The sequence below is a fragment of the Crassostrea angulata genome, chromosome 10 (assembly GCF_025612915.1).
Source record: "Crassostrea angulata isolate pt1a10 chromosome 10, ASM2561291v2, whole genome shotgun sequence".
NCBI classification, from domain to species: Eukaryota; Metazoa; Mollusca; class Bivalvia; order Ostreida; family Ostreidae; genus Magallana; species Magallana angulata.
Window position 1 is genome coordinate 10,478,368 of NC_069120.1, and position 23,991 is coordinate 10,502,358.

The 23,991-nt window shown below is 33.7% G+C and overlaps 2 protein-coding genes across 4 annotated transcripts in view; one reads left to right on the top strand and one right to left on the bottom strand.

Moving 5' to 3' along the window:
- Positions 1 to 12,572, top strand: LOC128164968 (uncharacterized). 2 transcript variants are annotated; one of them, XM_052829098.1, is made up of 9 exons: positions 1 to 153; positions 243 to 465; positions 5,804 to 6,081; positions 6,214 to 6,354; positions 7,268 to 7,366; positions 7,546 to 7,781; positions 7,967 to 9,130; positions 9,463 to 9,712; positions 10,253 to 12,572. In XM_052829098.1, the coding sequence occupies exons 1-9, from the start codon at positions 1 to 3 to the stop codon at positions 10,718 to 10,720; spliced, it is 3,012 nt and encodes a 1,003-aa protein (XP_052685058.1). In that variant the 3' UTR covers positions 10,721 to 12,572. The 2 variants fall into 2 exon arrangements, with proteins under 2 accessions (XP_052685058.1, XP_052685059.1); XM_052829099.1 differs by lacking the exon at positions 1 to 153 and having other exon boundaries at positions 325 to 465; positions 5,880 to 6,081.
- LOC128164967 (AP-3 complex subunit delta-1-like) overlaps positions 12,183 to 23,991 on the bottom strand; it is a 21,955-nt gene continuing 10,146 nt past the window's right edge. Inside the window, exons 10-34 of one of the 2 annotated variants that reach the window (XM_052829096.1) lie at positions 23,576 to 23,604; positions 23,070 to 23,118; positions 22,510 to 22,655; positions 22,160 to 22,308; positions 21,767 to 21,893; positions 21,538 to 21,641; positions 21,109 to 21,340; positions 20,708 to 20,853; positions 20,238 to 20,336; positions 18,740 to 18,800; positions 18,578 to 18,646; positions 18,398 to 18,473; positions 17,977 to 18,149; positions 17,493 to 17,569; positions 17,000 to 17,165; positions 16,584 to 16,727; positions 16,345 to 16,479; positions 16,076 to 16,240; positions 15,128 to 15,175; positions 14,881 to 15,018; positions 14,581 to 14,721; positions 14,361 to 14,446; positions 13,994 to 14,118; positions 13,728 to 13,807; positions 12,183 to 13,625 (exon numbers count right to left, since the gene is read on the bottom strand). In XM_052829096.1, coding sequence (XP_052685056.1) covers positions 13,536 to 13,625; positions 13,728 to 13,807; positions 13,994 to 14,118; positions 14,361 to 14,446; positions 14,581 to 14,721; positions 14,881 to 15,018; positions 15,128 to 15,175; positions 16,076 to 16,240; positions 16,345 to 16,479; positions 16,584 to 16,727; positions 17,000 to 17,165; positions 17,493 to 17,569; positions 17,977 to 18,149; positions 18,398 to 18,473; positions 18,578 to 18,646; positions 18,740 to 18,800; positions 20,238 to 20,336; positions 20,708 to 20,853; positions 21,109 to 21,340; positions 21,538 to 21,641; positions 21,767 to 21,893; positions 22,160 to 22,308; positions 22,510 to 22,655; positions 23,070 to 23,118; positions 23,576 to 23,604 — 2,855 coding nt within the window. In that variant the 3' untranslated portion in view covers positions 12,183 to 13,535. Of the gene's footprint in view, positions 13,626 to 13,727; positions 13,808 to 13,993; positions 14,119 to 14,360; positions 14,447 to 14,580; positions 14,722 to 14,880; positions 15,019 to 15,127; positions 15,176 to 16,075; positions 16,241 to 16,344; positions 16,480 to 16,583; positions 16,728 to 16,999; positions 17,166 to 17,492; positions 17,570 to 17,976; positions 18,150 to 18,397; positions 18,474 to 18,577; positions 18,647 to 18,739; positions 18,801 to 20,237; positions 20,337 to 20,707; positions 20,854 to 21,108; positions 21,341 to 21,537; positions 21,642 to 21,766; positions 21,894 to 22,159; positions 22,309 to 22,509; positions 22,656 to 23,069; positions 23,119 to 23,575; positions 23,626 to 23,991 lie in introns of both variants that reach the window. The other variant, XM_052829095.1, reaches the window with a different exon arrangement.

Here is a 23,991-nt window from a genome sequence, read left to right on the forward strand (position 1 = left end):
ATGGAAGAGGATGAAATAGATAGATTGAGACTCCCTGTGGCTCGTAAAAGAGCGAAAGACGAGAGTATTGACATTTCAAATCTTAGAAACATAGGAGAAATTCGATGTTCTCTGAAACGTCATTTGCTTAGAGATAGAAAAACTCGTGATGAGGTAAGACTATGGACTATATTCTACTTTCACTTTGTTAATTCAGAAATATAATGAATAAGTTTGGCCTTATTGGACGAATTGTATTTTAGGTTATCAGAGGCCTTTCCTCTGATGCTGAAAATGACACAATCCTTCGAAAGATCCTTGGAGAAATATTCACATCCACTATTCAGGCTCTCCAGGATTTGAGGCAGTCTGGTGACACGCTCATGGGACATTTGGAACAATGTTTTGACAATCTTTCTCCAAGACTTGTAAATGAAGAATCCAACTTACTTAGCGAGAGTATAAAGTGTCCAATTATGGTACTGGGTAAGAATTGCGTTGAAGGGATACAAGATTTCTGTTCTGCACACATAGTTTTTATAAGTAGGTCAAATCAAATTAAAAATTGACCTCAATAAAATCAATTTTTTATGGTTACCAGTAATTGGTAGATCACATTTTACCTGCAGAAAATACATCTCCAAGACCATATTTTCTATTCCATAATCCCAAACTGGCTCGTACTTCACCAAAAGAGTTTTTAAGTGTTGGTAAAGCAATGACCTGAATCAAGTTTCCATACAAAAGGTCAAGATCATACACTGTGTAACAGATTGATATGAAATCTATGTGTGGACCATATTTTTTTTCTCCCTTTGGCCCATCTTGCTTAAATGCATAGTTTTACCTTACGTTAGCTTAGTGGTAGAAGGTCAGAAAGTGACCTTGAACCAAATTTCTAGTCAAGGGTCAAGCTCAAGTCAAGGTCATAACATAAAACTTAAATCAAGATTGTTCATGAATAAAGGATGTGCAAGACCTTGACTTCAGTTTCTAAGTCAAAGGTAAAGGTTAAAGCATGGTTCTTAAAACACTTTTAAATTCCTTCTAATGTTCATCACTAAAGTGAAACCCTTTGAGATGATTCCCATATATCAAATACAGGTGAAAAAGAAAAAAAGTCCGTGATAAAATGCAAATTTGATAAATGTCATGAGAGACAACATGATAGATAATAACATCCTTAAAAGCACACTTTCAATCAAAAAAAAAAATGTATCTTTTTATTGTTTTCTTTCAATGCCTTCAGAAAATTATATTGAATATACTGTATACAAGGAAGTATTCGTCCCCTCTTTATTTTCGGGCTTTTCACACAGCTGGCTGTCAGCGGCTAATTTAAGACGCTGCAAGTTCCATTCTCGCAAATAACACCTCTTTTAACACAATTGCATCTGGGACGAAATTGTACGTGTAGATCGAAGGGCGTACAGTAAACTTATGAATGAATAAAAATGACAAAAGTTTAACATGTTATACAGAAAATCACTCTAACTTTATCAAGTTTTTGTAAATGAATCAACAGAGAATTGATCTTTGTAACCCCCTTTTTTATTTTATGGAAATATTTTACAAATGTTGATACTTGTATAACAATTAATGAGGAGATAAATTATTGCACAGATTGTTTAATCTTAAATTCATTTTATGGACAAACCTAAAAACTACAAATAAGAGTATTAAGTATCTGCAGTCGTGCAATAACAAAGCCCAATTTAAACACTTGGTGACAGTTGGTGTTCAATGAACTTCTATGAAACGGTATTGAAACCATATTATTACAATACTTCATATCTATCTGCCTGATGTGTTAATATTTTGTCCCTTGAATATTGTTTTATTGAAAGGAAAAGATCTTTCAATTTGGAGATGTGGCCATTAAAGGTGTAACATTCCATTGATACATCAGTGTATTGTGATTGTGATGTCTGTATAAAACTTTAATGCATAAAATGAAGAATCAGTATTTTCAATACTTTCTGGAACAATAAGCATGCTTTTAGATTGAGCATTTTTTACATTTAAAATATTCTAAAAGAAGTTAAATTTGTATTTAAGTTCTGTTCTAACCTTTATTTTAGCTAGGCAATTAAATATATTGAAACTAGAATAACCAGTAATGTTAGCTCAACAATTTAAAGTATTGTGAGCTTTTTAAGTAGAGCAGTTCTCTGTAGTTGTGGATTTCACTTAATTCCGATCTCATTGTTTGGACCATCAAGCTTTGATTTCTTATAGGCTAGACCCATTAGCAGTCATATACTATAAGATAAACCAGTGGATGGTATATGTTTGCATCAGCATGTAATTGTCACTAGTAAACATTTTAGGGAAATCGCAGAGTACAAAAACCATTGAATAATATCTCATTTACTTCCTTTTAAAGAGACCAGTCATAGTAGTTTATGTAAGAGACCAGTCATAGTAGTTTATGTACGGTATGTACATTTTCTAAAATGAGACAAGAAAAACCTTATCGAATGACCTAGATTAATAAGTGTTGATTTTCAGTTTATAATATTAGACAAGTATTTAATTGAAGGTCTGCTTCATTGAGAAATCCCTGAAACAAAGATATACCGGTAATATTTTAACGATGCATGAAGTACTACATGTATTGACACTTCATATAAACATACATTTTAAGAAAGAGAGCATATTGTTTTGCATTAGTCTGTTGGTCTGTCAGTTGGATAAGTCCATCAGGGCAGACCAAGTGTTGTCTAATCAATATCTGAAGAACCCAAAGCTTGACAAACATCAAATTAGGTACCCTACAAGAACACCCCTGCGAACGTTATTGCCATTCAAATTTTGGACCACGTGGTTTTATTTGACCCTTTCAGTTTCGCAGTAAAAATCGTGCCTCATGTTTATAGTCTATTTTAGAGAATTTAGGTACTTGTAGTCAAATATAAATTCTAGAGGTTTATTGATTTTAAACTTTATCTTCATTAATTGGTGGATAAAATGTGTTCTAGAAATAAATGTGACAATACAAAAAATAGTTTTTTTTCTGCTGTTGTGATAATTAACATGTGTAGTAGAGATCCCCACTAAGAATTAATTTTCGATCCGTGCCTGACCTAGTAATAACATCAAAAGTGAAACAGACTGTACTATTTTATGCAGAATGTTCCTTGAAAATGGCTCTATATACTAAGTTTTTATGCAAAATATTCACCCATTATTTTTTTAAAAACATGGTATTGCACACCAGAAGTATCAAACATGCCTATCATTTTATTAAGCAACCCAATGTTTATATTATCAACCACTCTACATGTGGTTGAACACGAACGATAACTCTGTTCTGAATAACATCGTTTAATTCAAAAAACTGGTAGGTGGTGAAATTCAACCACATGTAGAGTGGTTAAACACGAACGATAACTCTGTTCTGAATATCATCGTTTAATTAAAAAAAATAAGACATGCATCTTAAAAGATGTTGATGTTTTAACATACATCAAAGTAGAATATGATATGAAAATCGACCAGTACTTACATATTTTGAGAATATTATCCGAACACTTATACTTCCGCTCAAAATTTCACAGGAACTTCACAAATCTTGGTGAAGTCTCGTGATCTTTCATTCAAGCACCTCTGGATTTATTACATACTTAGCAACGATAAAGAAAACATTTGGACACATTCGCAGGGGTGAAGAAGTGGATGCCCCCCTCCCCATTAAGCATTGACTTGTTAAAAAAGTGTTGTCTGACCAATATCTAAAAATCTGTTGCTTGACAGACACCAAGATTGATACATGTATTAGAAACCACTGTAGAAGAAGGTGACCCCTATATGTTTTGAGGTCACAAGATTAAAGTTCAAGTGTTTAACTCTTCTGGACATCGACTCAAAGACTTATTGTTCTCTGATCAATATATATCTTTAGAATCCTTTACAAGCATCAGACTTGACAAAAAGTTATCCTTTAAAGAGTAAATGACCCTGAATGATTTTTAGGTCGCAAGGTCAAAGGTCATGGAAAAATTACTCAGGATATTGATCTATGGAATAAGTGTACACAGATCAAAATAATTATGTCAAGATCTTTATGCTTGAAAGAAATCAAACTTAGTGCAAAAATTCTCTTGAGGAGTTTATTTTCACTACTGAATTTGAACTCATAAGGCAAGGGTCAAACTTAACTCTGGACATTATTTGGTAATCTGCAAGCAAGCATTGTCTGCAAAATTTTTAAAAAGTCTTTGCATGGAAAACATTCAAATTAATACATTGTACGCCTAAAATATAGATTACCTCTATTGATTTTGAAGTCATGAGGTCAAGGGTCAAACTTCTGAAATCATTGACCATTAGAAAACTACTCTGGACATACCCGGTAGTAAGATACTGACTTCTTTTAGATATTGATAATCTTGTGCTGGACAGGTATCAAACTTGGTACACAGGTGCCATAGAAGAAGTAGATGGTCTTTATTGATTTAAGATAATTAGGTCAAAGGTCAAGATTTATACTACTCTTGATATAGGGAAATATTATCCTCTTGATATTTTGAGAACCTTATGATGCATAGATGTGAACCTTATTGCACTCTTATAGACAAAGAAAGACATTTTCTGCTAGATACATGTACTTTATGTTATGTTAAGGACGACGGACCTAATTCCATTGGCGTAGATAGCCGCACATTTAAAAGGAGTGATTGTTATGAGCATCGAAATTCTCAATATTACCGTACGTCACAATCACTAATCTCAATAAAAAATCGCTTATGACACAATATATAGCTGTTCTACGTCATCAATACACATTTTGATATTGCATGTAGTGGGCAATCTTGCTATTATTTAACCTGCTGATCAATATTCGCTTTTCAACATTATTTAACAAATTTTGATAGGGGATGCCAAAGTTCTGTAGTGAGTGTTATAATAGCTCACGATATTTATAAGCATCAACATAGATTATTTAACAGAGTTTGAGCCAGTGAACAAATCTTTTACATTTTGATCCTCGTCAATACTCGTATTGAAAAAATATAGTAAAACTGTCCCTGTGCTTAAGTTTAATTTAGAAATATTTTATTTCAAACAAATGTATAGCAAACTCTTATAGTTCTTTGCTTTCATAAATCAACTTCGAAATTATGTACAAAGCCTTTTCCTTAGAGTTTGAGCAGCACTTTTCATGAATAGTTGAAGAAAAATAATGTCACATCGCTCTTCGACATGTGCCCCCGTAAAAACAAATTCGATGACATGGTCATATTTTAAGTGATATTATTTCAAAATCATCATATAAGTATCATATTTTAATTTGGATAGAAAATCTAATGCAGATTTTTTTTAGATTATTTTTTCTCTTACAAAAATGCTTTTTCCTTTTATGTTCAATTGAAAAAGAAAAGTAACACACAATTTTTGTAATGGTCCCTACTAAAAATCTATTTCGATTTTCATGTTATTTTTTGATTGATTTTGATATATCTTATGTAACTCTAGATCAAATAAAATTTTCATAAAAATCACTATTTAAGAAGTGAATTGGGCTTGCCATCCTTAAGTGGTTTTTGCTGTTGGTGCAAGCTTTTGCATATTTTTGCATTTGTTTCTTTGATAAGAATATTTTGCAATATTTTTTGGGGCATTTGAGATTATACCACAAAATTTAGCACAGAGGGCACCTTCATAAAAATCCAGTTATTTGGTATCTTAAAAACCCTTTGGCCTTAGTTTGTCTTCTCAGTACCTTGTAAAAGATTTGACCCTTTACAATACTGACAAAATTTGGGGGGGGGGGGGTTGTTGTGTTAAATTGTTTTCATTTTGAGTTCAATGTTAATTGTAGGTGAGACTGGATCAGGAAAGTCTTCTTTTATTAACCTAGTTCTGGGATGTGAGCTGTTGCCACATTCTCTTTTAAGCAACACCAACACAATTTGTGAAATTCAATATGGAGAAAACTTCAAAGCCTGTTTCCATCTCACTGGGTCATCCAAAGAAGAGCATTCTTTTAAGAGCTTAGAAGAAATGCGACAATCCCTCAGCAATAAGATTCAGAAGAAAGGAGAGCAGAAGTCTCTATATAAAAGAGTTGAAATTTTTCTACCAAGTGATATTTTGAAGGTACTCAGATACACTAAATAGTTGAACTTGTGCATCAATAAAAAATTAAAGTAATGCTTGATCTTAAATTTTTTTAATGTAAGTAATACATGATTGTAGCATCTTGAAATAAATAAAGCTATTTTTGTACAGACAGGTTTGCTCATAGTGGACAGTCCTGGGATCGCTGACACAGGGGAGATGACAGACATTGTACTGGGTTATCTAATCAAAGCTTGTGCTTTTATTTATATCATCAACAGTGAAAATGCAGGAGGAGTTGCTCCAGATAGGGTAATTCTCTATTTTATAAACAAAGCCATTAAAAACATTTTGAGGTTATGATGAAATAGAATGACTTTAAAACAAATACATGTATAGGTCCTCCCTTAATTTTACCTCATTGTCGAATACCCACGGGTGATCACGTCTTTTACTTATCACACGGTGATCCGACGATGTTTTAATTACCTAGGGACATTGAAAATTTGTGTTGGCTGTGCTATAGACAAAACAAGAAAAAGTGAAGACAATGTCTTGGGTAAACGTTAGGATAACGTAATAAGGACACAATTAACATGCTCTCACAAATATAGGTTTGGGTTATAGAGGTTGTACAAGGGTGTACAACATACCTGCAGTCACAAATACTAACCTGTTTTTATGCCTCTGCCATAAAATTGCCGGGGGCATATAGTAGTACTCTCTTCCGCTATTCCATTCTTCCATCATCATTAACATTCCCCTCATTATCTCAGCAACAGTAGCATTATACCTTCAACTCAATTTTGATATGTGGAAACACCATAAGAACAAGCAGGTCAATCTCAAATTTTGTCCTGGTCAGATGACTTTTGACAGAGTTATGCCCCTTGAAATAAGAAAAAAAATTCATATAATTTCAGTTTCCACTCTCCAACTTTTGAAGGGATGTATATGTGAAGTTGAAATTGCATAATACAGGTCTTTTGCCAGACAGTACAAGTCAAAATTGAATTTGGTTCTGGTCTGATGATTTTTGACAGAGTTATGCCCCTTGAATCACAATTTCCATCTCAGCCACAAATGTACTTAGAAAGAAATCGTCTTTGCAAACAAATGTGAAACTAGATATATGACATTTGAAATTTGGCTGCCCATGGATTTAACGACACATCTAGTTTAAAATTGAATTCATACTTTATAACAATGTTTCATTTCATTTCAGCTACAACATCTCTTTAAGAAAGTTGTGGAAAAGGTTTTTCGTGATGAGCAGGACTACCGATCTACTTGTGCTATGTTTATCTGTAACAAATGGGACCAGGTAAGCCATACATATGTTCAAGTAAAAATATGGGCATCGTCTCTACATACCCGGTACATGCTGTTGATAGAGATTGCATGGATTTAAGCAGTTATTAGATGAGAGGTGTTTTTGAATGAACCTGTAATTCTAAACTAGATCAGAACAAGATGTATAACTATACCATGAATTCTTACCAGGTGCCATATGAAGAGAGGAGCAAGGTTTATCAGGACACAGTCAAAAAGCTGTGTTCAGAGTCCACTGGCTGGCCAAATTGTACAGAGGACCAAATATTTCGCCTTTCAACAAAGGAAGCTATGTTCATACAGGACACCCCAGAGAGATATATTGTGGGTCACTTTGCTGCTGTCCTACATAAGATCAATGGCCTCATTCCAGAGAGTAGGCACATTCTTCTGATAAACTCAGCAAGGTTTGTCTGTGTTAAAAATTCACTTAGAATAAAACAGAACTGAATGTTATTTACTTGGTTTTTCAAATGAAGAGCAAATGCAAAAAAAAAAAAATGAATTAGAACACAGATACAATAGAGGGGGACAGAGAACTTTTGGTTTTGTTTCACAGAAAAAATCTTTTAATGTCTTTCATTTATTTCAGATTTTTGCAGCAGGTATTGGATAAGGCAGCCATGTTTATAGAGACAAGTCTTTCTGATGTGAATTTGTCCCAAGAAGAGAGGATGATAAAAAACAAGGAAACTCTGGAGGATCTAACCAAACTAAGGAAGGATGTCAATGAGTTCTTTGAAAAAGAAAAGAACAATTTCGATAAAGGTCTGGAAAAGATTATCAGAGACCTGAGAGATCATTTAAGGAGTAAGGAGACTGTGAGTGCTCTGTGTGATTTTACTCATTCCATGGATACTGCTGGTGTGAAGTGGAAAGAGGCGACAATCAAAGTCAGGATCAAACTGTATGACAGCATCACAGAGGAGATCCAGAGATGGGAAACTCAAAACAAGAAACTGGAAATACTTGGCTCAGGAATGGCAAAACAGTTTCAACAAAAGTTTCCTGATTTTGATTCCAAATTGTTTAATTTGCAGAAGAGATACATTCAGCATAGTAAGTCTGGGAAAATGGTTGCCGAAGATGAAGAACCGTTTGTACCAGTGATAGTAGCCGAAAAGTTTGACAACATAAATTTAGGATTGAAAGTTTTGATGGGAATTTCCATTTCTCCTGTGTTATTGATTGGTGCTATTATTCGGTTACCAGTTTGGGGAATAAAAGAGTTGGCTAGAAAGGTCAAAGGTCATATGTTGGAAAAAGAATATGACACAGACCCCAAGGTTTCCCTACGGAAGTATGCAGAAAGCATTCTTGAATCCACAAGTGATCCCATCAAGATGAAGCCAATTATGGAGAATGAAGTTTCTCCAATGTTTCAGTACTTAGACAATCAGAGAAGAAGAGTTTTACAACAAATTGAGGCTGAATTAAATCTGTTAGACAAAAGAAAGGAAGAGAAAGAAACCAGAGAATTCATAGCCAAAAACTGCTCTAGCCAAAAAGTCAGATTCGAAAGACTTAGAAGGAGACTGACATATTTTTATAAGATTGAGTTAATGAAAAACTCGTACAAGAAATTATCTGAATTTGAACTTGAGGAAACTTTGTACCAGGGTTTGTTTGGAGAAGTTTGCAAAGTTTTGCCCAAAGTTGAAACAGATCATCATTTAGAAGCAGTAGTTGTAAAGAACAAGCATAGGATAGATGGTGTAAATATCATGGAACACATGAGAGTTGAGGAGGCATACAGGTATAATAGGGATAAAATGATAGCACTCAAATTTGGTACTGAACAATGCATTTACAGAAGCAATTTTTTATGCTTTTTTAGACCAGCAACTGAAAAAAACCCACACACATAGCCATAAAAATTTGATTGACATTAGATGTTGCTCTTACAAGTACTTTAAATTTAAACAGCTTATGCTTCTGAATGCTTTTTCTGAAGATAAGCCAAGATAGCAAATAGGTTGCCAGTAAACAAATAATGTTTTTTAAAGCTTCCATGTAAGTGTTTGTTTTGGTTGAACATTTTTCTCATTGAATAATTAGAAAGTACTGTATAATCAATTTTGTTTGCAGATCAAAAAGGTTTGTGTACAACATGCCATGCATTTCCATGATGTTAGAAAGCTCTTCAGAACATCATTTTTTCTGGCCAGTCCTTTCGCTTCCAAAGTGCAGCTTTAGAAGCTTTGTTAAGTCAAAACTAATTAACCCAGAAGAAAAATCCCAGACCTTGTATACCTACATTGAGCCAGTGATCAGTGGCCTGGACTTCTTGCACACCAAGAAACTGGTCCATGTGGATGTCTCCCAGGATTCTGTAATGGTAAGCAAACATTTTGTAGCATGCACCAATTCTTTTTAATCTAAAACATTCGACTGTCATTTACCATATATGTGTGACTGTTATGTCAACTGTTGAGAAAAAAATTGTTATATTTTCATTGGAGTCTGAAAATATAATGCAAGATAATATATATAAGCAATTTTTGTTTGAAAATTGTTTGCTTTGTTTTGACCTACACTTTCACAAAAGTAAAATGACTAATGTATTGTTAATGAATTTTGAGCTATTCATTCAGTAGAGACCATTACGTGGACTGTGTTACAATCATCAATATTCATTGAATACTAATTTTTATGTGGATTTTACTGTTTATGTGACTAAAATTAAATGTTCAGTGAAGTGCAATTTCTCATAACATATTGGTTTGATCATTGGCCACAAATTTATGAATCCTTGAAACTGTATCCTCCACTAAACTCACGAAAATGGATACTCACAAATGTTAATGAAACCACAGTACATGTATATAGACTGATTTGTCAACATGTTTATGTTGTTTCTGTTGATGGCTTTTATCAGGTTGATCAAAATGACAGAGTAAAGCTGATGCACATCACATATCCCCAGAAGTTGGATCTCAGCCTGTTTCCAGAGGCTTCAACAGAACTAGAGCAGTTTGTCCACTTCCATTGGGAAACCATGTCGGCATCATCACAACGAGAATACAACTTTCAACATGACATGTACGGTGTTGGCCTGATGATGTGGGAAATCTGGACAGGTCAGAAGGCATTCCAGCAAGTGGTTACAGGGCTGGAGCCAAGGACTCTGCTCCAGTTCATCAGGTTTTTATCCATGAACAAGAACTCCCTCAGTTTGGGTGTAGAGGATGGTTTGGGAATTCTTGCTGTCAACGCCTGGAATGACTGCATCATAAAGTGTCAGAACCTTTCAATAAATGCAGCAAATCTACTCAACACCTTAGCTCCCTGCAAAAACAGTACCTTTGACTATTCACATGCTCAAGCTCCTTTATATAGTAGGTGAATTTCAAACCCAATACTGTCATCAATGTAGCTAATGGGCTGGACCCATTCTTTGGCAAAATGGTGGCCATCCCAATTGTTGTCAGCTGCTCTAATGATGCAAAGAACTCCATACATGAACTTACTTTGGAAAAATTTTGTGTGTTCAGATTTTACATTTTTATACACTGTACATGTATGTCACATATTGTCTTTTGTAATAAGTTTTACACTGTCATGTATATTTTACATGCAATATATTTATTTTTACTACACAGATGTGGTACAAGTTTCTCTTTTCAATAGTGCTTTCCATGAAGTATTTGAAAATGCAGGTTTATTGAATGGACAGGTGCATATAATACATTGTCATGCAGTTTTCAACTCACCTCCTAGAATCCTGGGGAGTTTAAGTGATTGACTGATATGGCATCCCATGTAAAAAATTTTGAACAGGTCTAAAGAGTCTATAAAGTTCTACCAGGTATTTGTAATACAGCATAAATGATGCATCTAGGGTTTTATTGTACCAGGTAGGTTTCAAAATGTATTTTGTACCATAGACACATGTCTGTGTTTTGACATTTTGTAGATAAATGATAGGTTAAACTTTTGGCTTTTGGGAGCAGGTAAAATATTTTGCATTTTCTCTTTCAGCCACATTTTTGAGTCTGCTAAACTCTCTTCTTTCCATGGCTATACGACCACATAAAGCATAGTGAACGTGAATATTCTCATGTTCTAAGCCCCAACTTCAACAGCAATTTGTAAGTAAACTGCCATTGGATAATCAAAGGTCAATATGGAATATGCTTTGCTCACAGTAGTCAATATGTAATTTGATACAAGATATTCTTTTTGTGATCAACTACAGCCTGATGGAAGAGTTCATATCAATATTGGCAATCATAAAGATTAAGGAAATGGTCTCATTCCTTAGCATTTACCAGTTAAAATCTCCCACAAAGTAAAGTAACTCTTAATCGATAAGACCAAAAATGATAGGATGGAGTACATTACAAGTCATATGTGGCTTACATTTTCAAAATGAATAAACAATTTGAAGTCTTGAAAGCAGGCTTTTTATGAGGAAGCTATTTTTTGTGGTGCATTTGTTTAAATATATTTTTAGAGGTTTTTTTCTCCCTGTAGAGTGAAGATTATAATTATGTGAAGTATTGTAGTTTCATCATTATTCACTGAATACCAGTTTTCAAGGATTTCCTGGCTCTGTTCATCCGCAAATAAAATCTTCACTGAAGCACAGTATCTAATTACATGTACATATTGTATTAACAGCATCATTGGCTACAATTTTAGTTATCCTTGTAACTGCTTTTCACTAAATCCACGATGCACATGAATACTGATGAAACATTAGCAAATGTTTTTACAGTACTATATAGACGGTATACTAGCATGTAAACTGACACATTCTACCACACAAACCCAATAACTAATAGAATCGAATTACAAACACGGGCTGGTTCATCTCCATTCACTTTATTAATTAAATAAACAGACACATGATTTGCATACGTGACATGTATCTTCCAGTAGACATATTATGTTGGTATAAGAACAAATATTGCACAGTAACAACCTAATAATAAGTACATGTATAATGGCAGCAAACATTGTCCACATTCATGTACTATAGCACTGCTTAACTCAAAGTAATACTGGGAATATTTGTTTTATGTTGTATCATTTGAACAAAAGAATTTTGGCTAGTGACATAAGAAGCTACAATATACATATAAATTACATGTAATAATATATAGATCTTTTCTTTAAAAAAAAACTTAAGCTATTTATGAGACATCAGAAAATCTGTGTAGCTTCATATTCTTTTACAAACAGAAATTTAACAACTACAAAATAAAAGAATGCATGAAAAATTTCCAAACAATGCATTTTCATTTTTAAGAATTGTACTTTTTAGACTTCGATGCTGCCAAGTACACAAGAGAAAATTGCTAATTTAATAAAATGATCTTAAACATGCTGCAGTCTGTTGTAACTAAATGTGCATGTACTTACACATTGTAGTAAACTAGAGTACCCTAAATTGTAGAGAAAAGAACACTGTATGACTGGGGACAGTGATGCTGTATGTGGGAGGACCTCTAAAGCTACAGGACTTCATACAGCATTGCTCTGCAGCAAAACATTTCACAGATGTGCATCAAACGTTCAGCAAGAACACATTTGCCTTATTACTGGTTATTTACCCACTACACACATTCTGAACAAAATTGGTAAATGCATTCAAGTTACCTCCTTCCCCATAGTTTTATTTTCTACTCAATGATACTTACGAATAAGGTTACTTAAGCTTGTGAACAAATGGCTCTAATGTTAAAATTCTTCACTGAAGATTTATTATTGTTCACAATAAGCTATTAAAGTACTGGAAAAATTTTACTTTAAAATGTAAGAGTTTAATTTACAAAAGTAAATGATGTATTTGATCAGATAGCACAACCAAAATATACATGTAGCTATGCCATATATAATATCCACACATCCCCCATCTTGGGGATACTAATAAAAGGTGGTAGAATAGCATGCATTGTGTAATAACTGATGTATCATCTCTACACTGAAACTCCAAACAATGTTAAACACTCATAATTAACATGAACTTAATTATTTTGAAACATTACATCATCACGACTTAGAAAGATAACGAAGAATGAGAACAGTGGAATAATGAAGAATCTGTTCCCTGGTATACATCACAGACACAGTCAATGTTATCCATCAGTCAGCTGGTTACCCAGACAACAGTTATAAAACCTTTGTGACATCTGACTCTTTCAAGTAAAATCAGGCTAAACTAGCATCGTTTTTATTTCATCAAGCACATTAGATAATAAACTCCCATCTGTACTCTTGCCATCAATTTTTATACTATCATTAACCTGGAAAAAAAAATAGATTCATTATAATTCATAATACATGTATATTTCGTTTTTTTTTTCAATTTTCTATGATCTACATGTATGCTAACTGCCATGACATACCATTTTGACAAGAAGACATATATGATGACCTTGCATGGATTTACTATACACAGAGGCGCTCTTTTCAACTTGCTCCACAACTGTTGATAAAATCAAAACAATAAAATAATAATGCAAGACAACATACAATAAAGGAATTGGTATATTTTTTTCTTTGTACACGTACATAAATATTAGGAAATTCAATTATAAATGTGTTTTGGCACATACAACTTTTTAGCAAACCACAAAATTCATACGACCAGTGATTACTATTCACGCTTTACCTCTAAAATGATGATAGAAGCAGACTTTAGCTAGAACGACTGGGAATTCAGAATCCTGCGGTGTGAACTGTATAGAAGATTTTTCTGTGAGATCTCCACTCTCCAGGAGGGAAGTGAAATTAGATCTGTGATAATAAACAAAAGCTTTATATGACACCATTTCTACCAACACATCTTTGCCATGACACACGTACATTTACATAAATTGGTTGAGACAAGACTGTGGTAATCTCATTTTCATTGAAGGGTCCTCATCTCACCGCGAGTTCACTTTTAATCCTAGTATATCACAAGATGGCAATTTAAGTGCATAAGTTAAATTATTCATCAACCCTGCCAAAATGCACAAAAAGTTAATCTCCCTTACCCTTTACATGGTGTTGCGACTAGGAAAGAGCTACATGGAAAGGTCAATTTAAAATCTATTTTTTCATGAGTGGATCCTTCATCCATCTACATAATAAAAATGAAGTGTATTAAATAAAGATGAACATAGTTCAAAATAATATTTTCATCAAATTATGTATCTGACAGATAGACAATAAAAAAACATTTTTTATCAATTCATATATGTCATACACCAGTACCTTAACAATATATGTCAGTGTTCCTTTCAGTTTTTGGGGAACTTTAATCTCTTGAATGTTAAAGGCAAATTGTCCCTCATTTTGAGCACTGGGCAGCAGTATAAAGGGAACTTTGATGGCATCATGATGAGAACTACCCATCTACAAAAAAAACCCAACTTATCCCTAAAAGCTTGTAAACTTAATGAAATTAATATTAAAGATACTTTCTATGTTCAACTTAACAATTCAATTTAATGATGCTATTCTGGCAAATAAAGCCACTTTAGAGTATATTGCTTGAATATAAACAAAACTTACAGATCTTATTAACTTTAAGTTCATGGTGTCCATGACATTAAATTCTAAATCCTTGATGGTATGGTCAGTAAGATTGGAAAAGACTACAGAGACAATGACCTGGTCTCCTCTCTGGTGACTAGCTCGGATGTCACAAGTCTGCAGGAAAAAAAATCATTATATTACAGTAACAACAAGCCTTTCAACAATACATTTGGTATTTATCATTTGTGGATTTCCATACATGAAGAATGATATCAACACATACCATTTTTATGGAATTATTTTCCCCTAAGGTTACATATGATGACATAGGCTGCAAAATAAAAAGGAAGCTTTAATGAGGAAATTTTACTTCATAGTAATCAATTACACTATTCATGCAATATCTTAATGAGATAAAAATTAATTCATGAATTTTCATTATTTTTAACATCAGTCTTTACTTTAGAACATAAATAACTGGTAAACACAACACACATTTCAGGGCAATAAGGTAAAAGTTGAGTACCTGAAAGGTACTGGTATATGTACATTTATAATCCTAACAATTCATATTTTAAAGGGGCATGGTCACGATTTTGGCCAAATTCTAATTTTCTGATTTTATTATTTACAATGCTTTAAAAATGCATTTTTAATGATCAAATGAAATTTGAGAGTCATTCATGGAGTTAAAAGAAAGATACAGAGCTCACAATTCTTTGTCATGTAAACAAGGCTCGTGCCCTGTTTTTGTTTACATAGGTTCAATATACAAGTTCAAAATATTTTTAAGCTGATTTGTCTATCCTTTTATTTATTTTAATCATAGATTAACAGTTCCTAATGTTTAACACATTCATTTTTGCTCTAAAACTGGAATTTCACATCAGCATTCAAAATGTAAATGCTTTGTTTACATAGCAAAGAATTTTAAACTCTGTAACTCGCTTATAACTCAACGAATGACACTCAAATTTTGGTTGACTATTAGAAATGCCTTACTGAAGAATTGTAAACGTGAAACAATTTCAGAATTAAATTGACTAAAGAATTTTTTCCACAGGGTTTGTGTGTAAATAGGGTTAATCAGTCCAAAACTAGTGCAATTTTTTGAATGCCTAAATTGCAGTTTTTTGGAAAATAATTGTTTACCAAAACCGTGACCATGCCCCTTTAAGTACACACGGGATCTTTATAATCTGATAAACTCTGTAAAAATCCTGAAACTAACTGGAAGCTGAACTGCCACAGGTGTTTCCGCCTGAGAAGGGGGCACCTGTTCCTTAGAGGGAGTAGTGATTCCTTCAGCCTCCTCATAGTCAGCTCTCAATAACTTCTTGTCCTTTTTACTTTTCTTTTCTTTTTTAGTCTTCTTCTCTTTCTTTTTCCTTGTTTTCTGATAACAAAGAGTAACAGATAAAAGTCATACTTTACATAAGGGGTTGATTCTCATGAAATCCTTTCTCACTCTCCACTAAAGAATGATCACATCCTTGTTACCTTTTCCTTTTGGCTGTCCTCCTCACTTGACACATTTGCATACTCTACATTCACTTCAGGAGTTTTTATTTCAACTTCTGTGGATTTAGCAGCTGATGTAGAATCATTATTCATCCAGAAATCTAAATCATTGTCCTACAAGACAAAGGCAGAGAAATTTATCCTATTACATAAGCAAGCACCTCTGGCAAAGCCTCAATTTTGTATAAATCTCTAGCCTGCAGTGCAGTAACTGCTACCTTTTCTTGCTCTGTTTTTCCTTGTTCAGGAGACTGTGGAAGACCGTTGGCAATGGGGGCGTGCTCTGGGGAGCCATCATCCTCCATGAGAAGGTTGGAAGCGGAACCTGATGCTTCTTCACTTTTCTGCTTCTTTTTAGACTTCTGCAAGTTAACATTTAAATGGGTTTGTAAAAAGTATATTGGTATGCCTGTTAATATCACTTCACAAACAATGATATGGATTCAAACATTATTTCATGAATATAAAATGGTGTACTAATAAGTATGGTTAGATTACAATAAACAAACAATAAAATGGATTCAAACATTATCTTAAGAACATTAAGTGTGTTGGTACTGGTACATTTATGAACTGTAAAACTAGAAACAAAAAAATCTTCTTTATACTTTATACGTTATCATTGTTCACAAACCTTCTCTTTCCCGTCTTTACGATGTTTCTTTTTGTCTTCCTTGTCCTTCACCTTCTTGTGTTTTTTCTTTGGTTTGACCTCTTCACCTTCCACATCCGCCATATCTCCCGATTCCAAGACTATTCTGTGTGTTCGGACAGGCAAAACCTCGTCATCTCTTAAAGGCCTGTCAAACAAACATAAGTTTTTGAGTTACATGTACATGCAGATTTGAAAGAAAATGTCCAAGTGAACAGTTTAACATTAGATCTATACTTTTCCAAATCACAAGGTATAAAATTTAATACATGTAGTTTCAACCTTGATGTCAATTTTTTTTTTCATATACTTCATCAGTGATTCAATTTTCATGATGCATAGCATCATGAGCATACACTTTTCCCTCTATAACTTTATCTAGTCAGAATACAAGATAGTGACTATTTTACATGTATCTAAAACCAGTGGAAACATAGAAGCATCTTTTAAATTGAAATAACACCAGGTTTCTTACTTGTCCAGGTCCATATCCAGACGTTTGAAAGGATCAGATGTCTTTCTGTCATCCTCTTTGTCAGATGTATTGGCACCCTACCAAACAAAAACAAAGGTTTAAATCTTCAATTACCAGTCTGTCATGAGATTTTGAACAATTTAGTTTTTCTTATTATTATTTGTACATAGTCAAGTACAAATGGGACATCAAAAAGGAGATTCCAGCAAGAGTCTAAGTATTAAAAACAACCTGTTGTGTTACTCTATAAATCCATTAAACTTTAAAGAATATAGACTTGCAAATCAAATGTTCTGTCATTTTCTAATTTCTGCTTTCTTTCAATGTGGATTTTACAATGCAAATGAGGTCATTATCCTTGCATTTCATCATTCCTTAATGGCGGTGGGCAGTGACCCTACCAGCTCTTATCCATTCCTTGCAAGGAATGGCAAGGCTCTTAGACAATGATCTACCCATAATGCCCCTGAGACAGGAAGCTCACCTCGGGCATGTCCACCAGTGTGCTGACTGTGTGTTGAACAGGAACATCCTCATCCGACTCTACCACTGGCTGTCCTTTCTTCTTTTTTTTGGTTTTACCATGCTTAGTCTTCTTCCTCGATTTCTCACGGTCTTGTGAGGCCAGCTTCAGATATTTGTCTGATGATGCTAGTCCTATGGAAAAATAAAATATTCAACATATTTTCAAAGCATTCAGCAAGATCTTGGTAAAAAAAAAAAAAATCTTATGCACTGTAATAGTTTTCTTGTCATGCATAAATTTTTTTTAAAGCACAGTGTCTTATTGAAGATTTGGTTTAAGGAAAATTACATTCTTAACTTTTATTACAATAAAGGTTCACAATTGTACCATCGGTTTAAATATTGCAAGTATTTGGAGGAACTGGTCCCCGAACACTTACCTGGTACATGGAGAGGAACAGTTAGGTCAATCTGCATCACAGGACTTTCTTCTGCTTCTTCAACAGCAGCAGATTTCTAAAATCAACAAGTTAGTCGGTTTTATTCAGGACAAAGTAATTAATGTTAATTTCGTATCTGATGATAAACATGTCGTTTTCAAGCTTTCAATATTTTTGTACCTTTGGTTTGTTTTCCATTCTTAAATAGTGTGGATTATGCATTTGCTCCATCTTCCTCTGTTCTCTTCTCTAGAATTAAATTACAAATGTAACAAAACAGGAAATGCTTAAAATATTACTGTCACAATATTTCATTGTCTTTTATTATGGAGTATTTCCTACCTTTTCTAGTTCTTCCTCTGTAAGCTCTGGAACATTCTTTTTCTCCTCCTTATAGAAAGACCTGTAAGCGAAAACATCTGTGTTATTTCAGAGCTTAACAAAATGATGATGCATTTTCAAAAGTAATAAGACATCAAAGTCTGATGAACTTCAAATCTGTAGAATTTATATTCCTTTATGTACCGTATTTTTCGGGGCATATGTCGATGTGGGGCATAGGCCGAATTGCTAATTTTTAGACAAAATTCAAGAAAAATCCTTAGACTAGCCGAATTGGGGGATAAGCCGATTTTCAATCGATGATTACTATAGTGAAAGTATGACCGCTTATTAAGGAAGTCATCGTATTAAGTATATACTTTCAGAATATCGATGTAGAAAGTCAAAAGAGTAATTAAAGTTATTAAATTTGCTTAACATATATATTTTAAGCAATATTTAAAAATACATCTGTGTTTTGTGGCTGTTTGGTCTATTCCGTTTTCATCAGTGTATCGTTATGTATCGTAATTTTACAAAGTGTAAATTTAATTGCAACACCAACCTCCGTGGTTTTGTCTAGTAGAACTAAGTATAATATTTTACCAAACCATTTATATTTTATTAATACCTTATTGCTAAATCTCATTTAATCAAGTTATACTTTGAAAGCTACTTGTAAATACGGGGAATGGCGTCCATTAGCTCAACACGTGGTTTCATATTCAAATAGAGTTATCCCCCGTAATCGCTATGAATGAGGAAACGAAATACCAAACATAAAATATTTAATTTGTGTTCTTTCCATTAATTAATTAAATAGTGACTGCCGTTATGCAGAGAAGTTGTATTGTTAAAAACACAGTTAATGCAATGAAGTGTAACAGTGTACACTAGTCTACGTGCCCCCAGGCTGTGTTTTAGTCACGGGTTTCACACCTTTGTATGTACACACGACACCAGAATACCGTTATTTCATCCAACAGAAAATTAATTGTAAAAACACAAAGCATTTGATTTATTCTCCACCCAAGACCAGTGATTCCCACGAACGCAGACATGAAGAATTCACAAAAATTCCGTCATATTACATTCTACCCGGTTTCGTTTTCTTTTTTACTACGCAATAATAGTTTCCAGGGTTCATACACGAACGTGGGAAAAAAATTCTTTTGATTGTGATTGTAAAGAAATACCTCGTACAGTACTGTACATTTTATTACTCACAATGTCATTACAAAAATTATCAACGGGACAACTATCGAACAATAGTTCAAATGGATGAAAAAAAACCAACCCTCATAATAAACTGATACAACAGTACAATGGATAAAAACAGTGGATTTTATATTTTACTGTTAAATTTTTTTAACTTTGAGTCTAAGAATAGCTGATCCCGGGGGATAGGCCGGGGCTCGCTCATCGGAGAAAAAAAATACCGGCCTATGCCCCGAAATATACGGTACACAAATCCTTATGCTGTTTCATAATACAATAATGACTCTTTTAGTCCACATACTTGGAATCATCATGATTGATGGCAAAGATGGAAGTAGTGGGCTCCTCCTCTGATGAACTCTCTGACAATGGCTCATTAATCCACTTGTCCAAGTCCAATCTGTGATAAATAGAATACAGCATAATTAGCTTTGTATTTACTGGTTCTCAATACGTCAACAGTGAGAAATTTTCAGTGAACTTTACAAACTATCTACCATCAGTTGCCATTTTATTAAGGTTCAAAGAATATGATCAGAGATTTATATAATTATTTTAGTTCCAATCTTAAATTTAGGCATGATGGACACCTTAGTATGTTATCTTGAATTTAAAATGAAAATGCATATCTTAAAATATTCTTTTAAAATCGAGATGGTACAAACAACACAGCTGTAAGTTCTCTACTTACATGTATAATCTAATGCCATGCCATGATGTTATAGAGAGATGACTGATTATTTTTAAAAACATATTGTATGTCAGCCTTACCCTTCAGGAACAGGCACTTTACGCTGAGCTTTAGGTGCCACAGGATTTAAATCTCCAGCAAACAAGCTAGACACTTCATCTCCAACTTTGGCATCCTTCTCTATCAGCTTCTGAACATACTTTACTAACTGTAGCATGCAACAGGCCTGTACAAGAAAGATAAATAAAAATTGAGATTACGTTGCCTTCATTGTGCAGTTCAATGTCAAATTTGGGAGAGGAGTATAATTTGGTTGGTCCCAGTTTAATCCAGCATAACAGAGTAGCTTAAATTTAACACAAATTATTTTCAAAATCCAAAACTTTGTCTATTTCAAGTTTTGATAACCATACCTTTTGTTCAAAACTACATTCAATGTCTTACATGTACAAATCAAACAGAAAGAGACAGCAGAACTCACCCTTTCTTGGACCTCTAGATCAGCACTCTGTATGAATATGGGCAGCTTGTTGGTCAACAGCTGACAAAGCTCCTTCATGGTTTCCTGGTCCTCGCTCTCCTCCGCAGACTTCAGAATACTGCCAAACAACTTCATAATGTTCTGTACAAACACACTCTGTATGTGTCCAGGAAGTGTTGTTATCTTGGGTTTCAACATTGCTTCTAATGCCTCCCTTGGATTTTTCAAGTGCCTAAAAGTTTCGATAAGATGATTATTGTGATTTCCATTTTTATTTGGATGAGTCAATTAAATTTCATTAAAGGTTTTTGATAAATATTTGTTCTTGTTCTGTAAGTGAACATCTTTATGTAATAATTTTTGGGGGTTTTTTTAGGGGAGAATTGGTCTTTATTGTTATTTCTGTGCAAATGGTTTCCAATCGCTTACTGAGAAAACTCTCCACAGATCCATGCTGCTGCATACAAGACTTCACATATTCCATTCCTCTGAGAGTTATTGGCTAGGATATGTGAATTCTCCAGCAACAAGGCCTACAACATATCTCCATTTTTCAGATTTCATATCAAAAGCTGTACAACAATGTATTGACAAATACATTAAATTTATTACAAAAAGAAATTGCAACATGTTTCCAAGGAAGGAAGCTTGTCCTTACCATCTGTGACACAGCAAATGGTCTTATTGCCTGCACCCTGATGGCTACATCCAACATCTGTGAGGCGATCATTCGACCGTGTCTAGTTCCCTCCATTCTTGTCAACTCAACTAACACACTGACATACCTTAAATATGTATGTACATGTATAGAAACCAAAACCTTTGATGAAACATAAACAAAACAACTTGTAAATAAACATGTACTATAAAAACAATTTTTCTTTTAAATATTTTCATATTCTCTCTCTAACAAAAACCAAGAAAAATGACCTTTAACAGCAACAAATACACAAAATTGGATGGAATTTTCAGTAAGATAAATAATGCTTAGGCAAAAAATTTCTAAAAGAACCTTTCTGACTGCTTGCGCAGTTATCTAAATTTGACATACCATTCAAAGTTAGTGATGTACTGGTAGTTGGACTGACTGGAGATCTCCACTATCTTGGCCAGTAGTTCATCCCTGTAGTGGGTTCCTTCAGCTTTATCCATGTGCACCATCAACTTCTTTGCAATCTCCATTAGGTTCTTCTTAGAAACCTGTTTTTGCAAACAAAAAAATGCCAATTATATCCACAACATCTTTAGATCATGGCCGTCTCAAAACTAACAATACGTAGATTACATTCAAAGTTTCAAAGAGAACCAGAGCCATTCAACATTCAAATATTTTTTTCTTTCTTTTCATAGAGTATAATTTGATATCAAGAATATTTCTGTTGAATTCCAAAGACCCCCTACCATTCCATAAATCAGGTCAAGGGCCCGCAGTCTGATGGATTCATCCTTGTCATCCAAGCATTGCAGAATCAAATCTTTGTGGGATTGGACACTCTTTGGGTGAGTGGCCAAAATCTTTGACATGGCCAAAAGTCCAAGATATTTCACTGAAATAACAACAAATACTTGATTAAGAGCAAGTATTCAAATCAAAATGTATTTTTAAGTATTATATGCAAAATTGTGTTTTATACTTGATGGTATTTACATGTAACATTCACTCAAAGTTGAACTGGGCCTGATTCTATATTTTATACTCAACATTTGTATACAACGAAAATCAGATATGGCTGAAAATGATTATTTTTATTTCAATGAAATTCACAAGATCAGCTGGAGAAATCGTTATTTCTTTTGAATTGTAAGATTGTTGTAAAATTTTAAGCCTTTTTGGCCATCTTACAGCTCTGATGTTTGTGTCTGACATCACACTAATCAATACTTAAATAGAAACAAACATCTTTCTTTGTTTTTTATACTAAACTGCAAATGCATTACATCTTACAATGAGTTTTACTTACAATTTTGATCAGAGTCTTCTATCAAAATCCTTAATTTCTGTACGCAGAGCTATTCAAGAATATACAAAAATAAACACTGTAAATAAATTGGTTTCAAGAAAAAATTTTGTTTTTCAATAAAATTGAAGCCCTGCTTCATATATAGTGGACTGGATGTAAACTACAGTATATTCTATATACATCTCCCAACATGCATCAGTGTTTTTCATTATATTTATAGCCAAGAAGTGTAACATGCCAAGGATTTCTGGGAATAAGATCGGAACCAAGGAACCAGTAAATGTAACAACTTCTCATTATATCAAGAACAAAATCAATGAAACTTTTAAAATAAATGAATATTCAAAGAATAATTCAATTTGATACAAAATAAGCAATGATTGTTTGACAAATGAGGATAATTGAAACACAACAGGGCAATAAATTCCAAATCCCGCTAAAGGAGAAAAGTCAGCTAAATTGAAATGTCAAACATTCACTGCTTCCAGAAGCCCGCATTGAGTTACCTGAATTGAGGCGGTGTGATTGGGGATGCCTGAAGATATAGAAATGAGTACTGTAAGTAAAGGAAGAAAAACAATTATATCTCAATATTGTGCCAGCAGTAGTGTCCCTTGTGTATTCAACTCCAAGCAGTTATTGTTCCTGAATGCTCTGTCAAAGCAAACAATATAGTCCCACCACAATTATAGCAAGCTTAGTATGTGTACCAAGTATAAAGTACTAGTTTTACCTATTCAAGATTAATATATGCACAAGAAAAATTCCAACTTGGAGGAACTGGCCTCATTTAAAATTTCAACAAGATTTCACATTTTTTAACTGTCTGAACACATAGATACAATAAACATTCTTTTTAACTTTGCTTTAAGGCAATGAATACAAAGCAAAAAATACAGACTTCATTTCAATAAGCAGTAAC

Bases quoted from the DNA above. Each gene is read 5' to 3' on its own strand.
- LOC128164968 (XM_052829098.1), top strand. From the start codon at position 1: ATGGAAGAGGATGAAATAGATAGATTGAGACTCCCTGTGGCTCGTAAA. The intron at 154-242 runs GTAAGACTATGG...ATTGTATTTTAG, and splicing joins ATAGAAAAACTCGTGATGAG to GTTATCAGAGGCCTTTCCTC. The intron at 9,713-10,252 runs GTAAGCAAACAT...GGCTTTTATCAG, and splicing joins TCTCCCAGGATTCTGTAATG to GTTGATCAAAATGACAGAGT.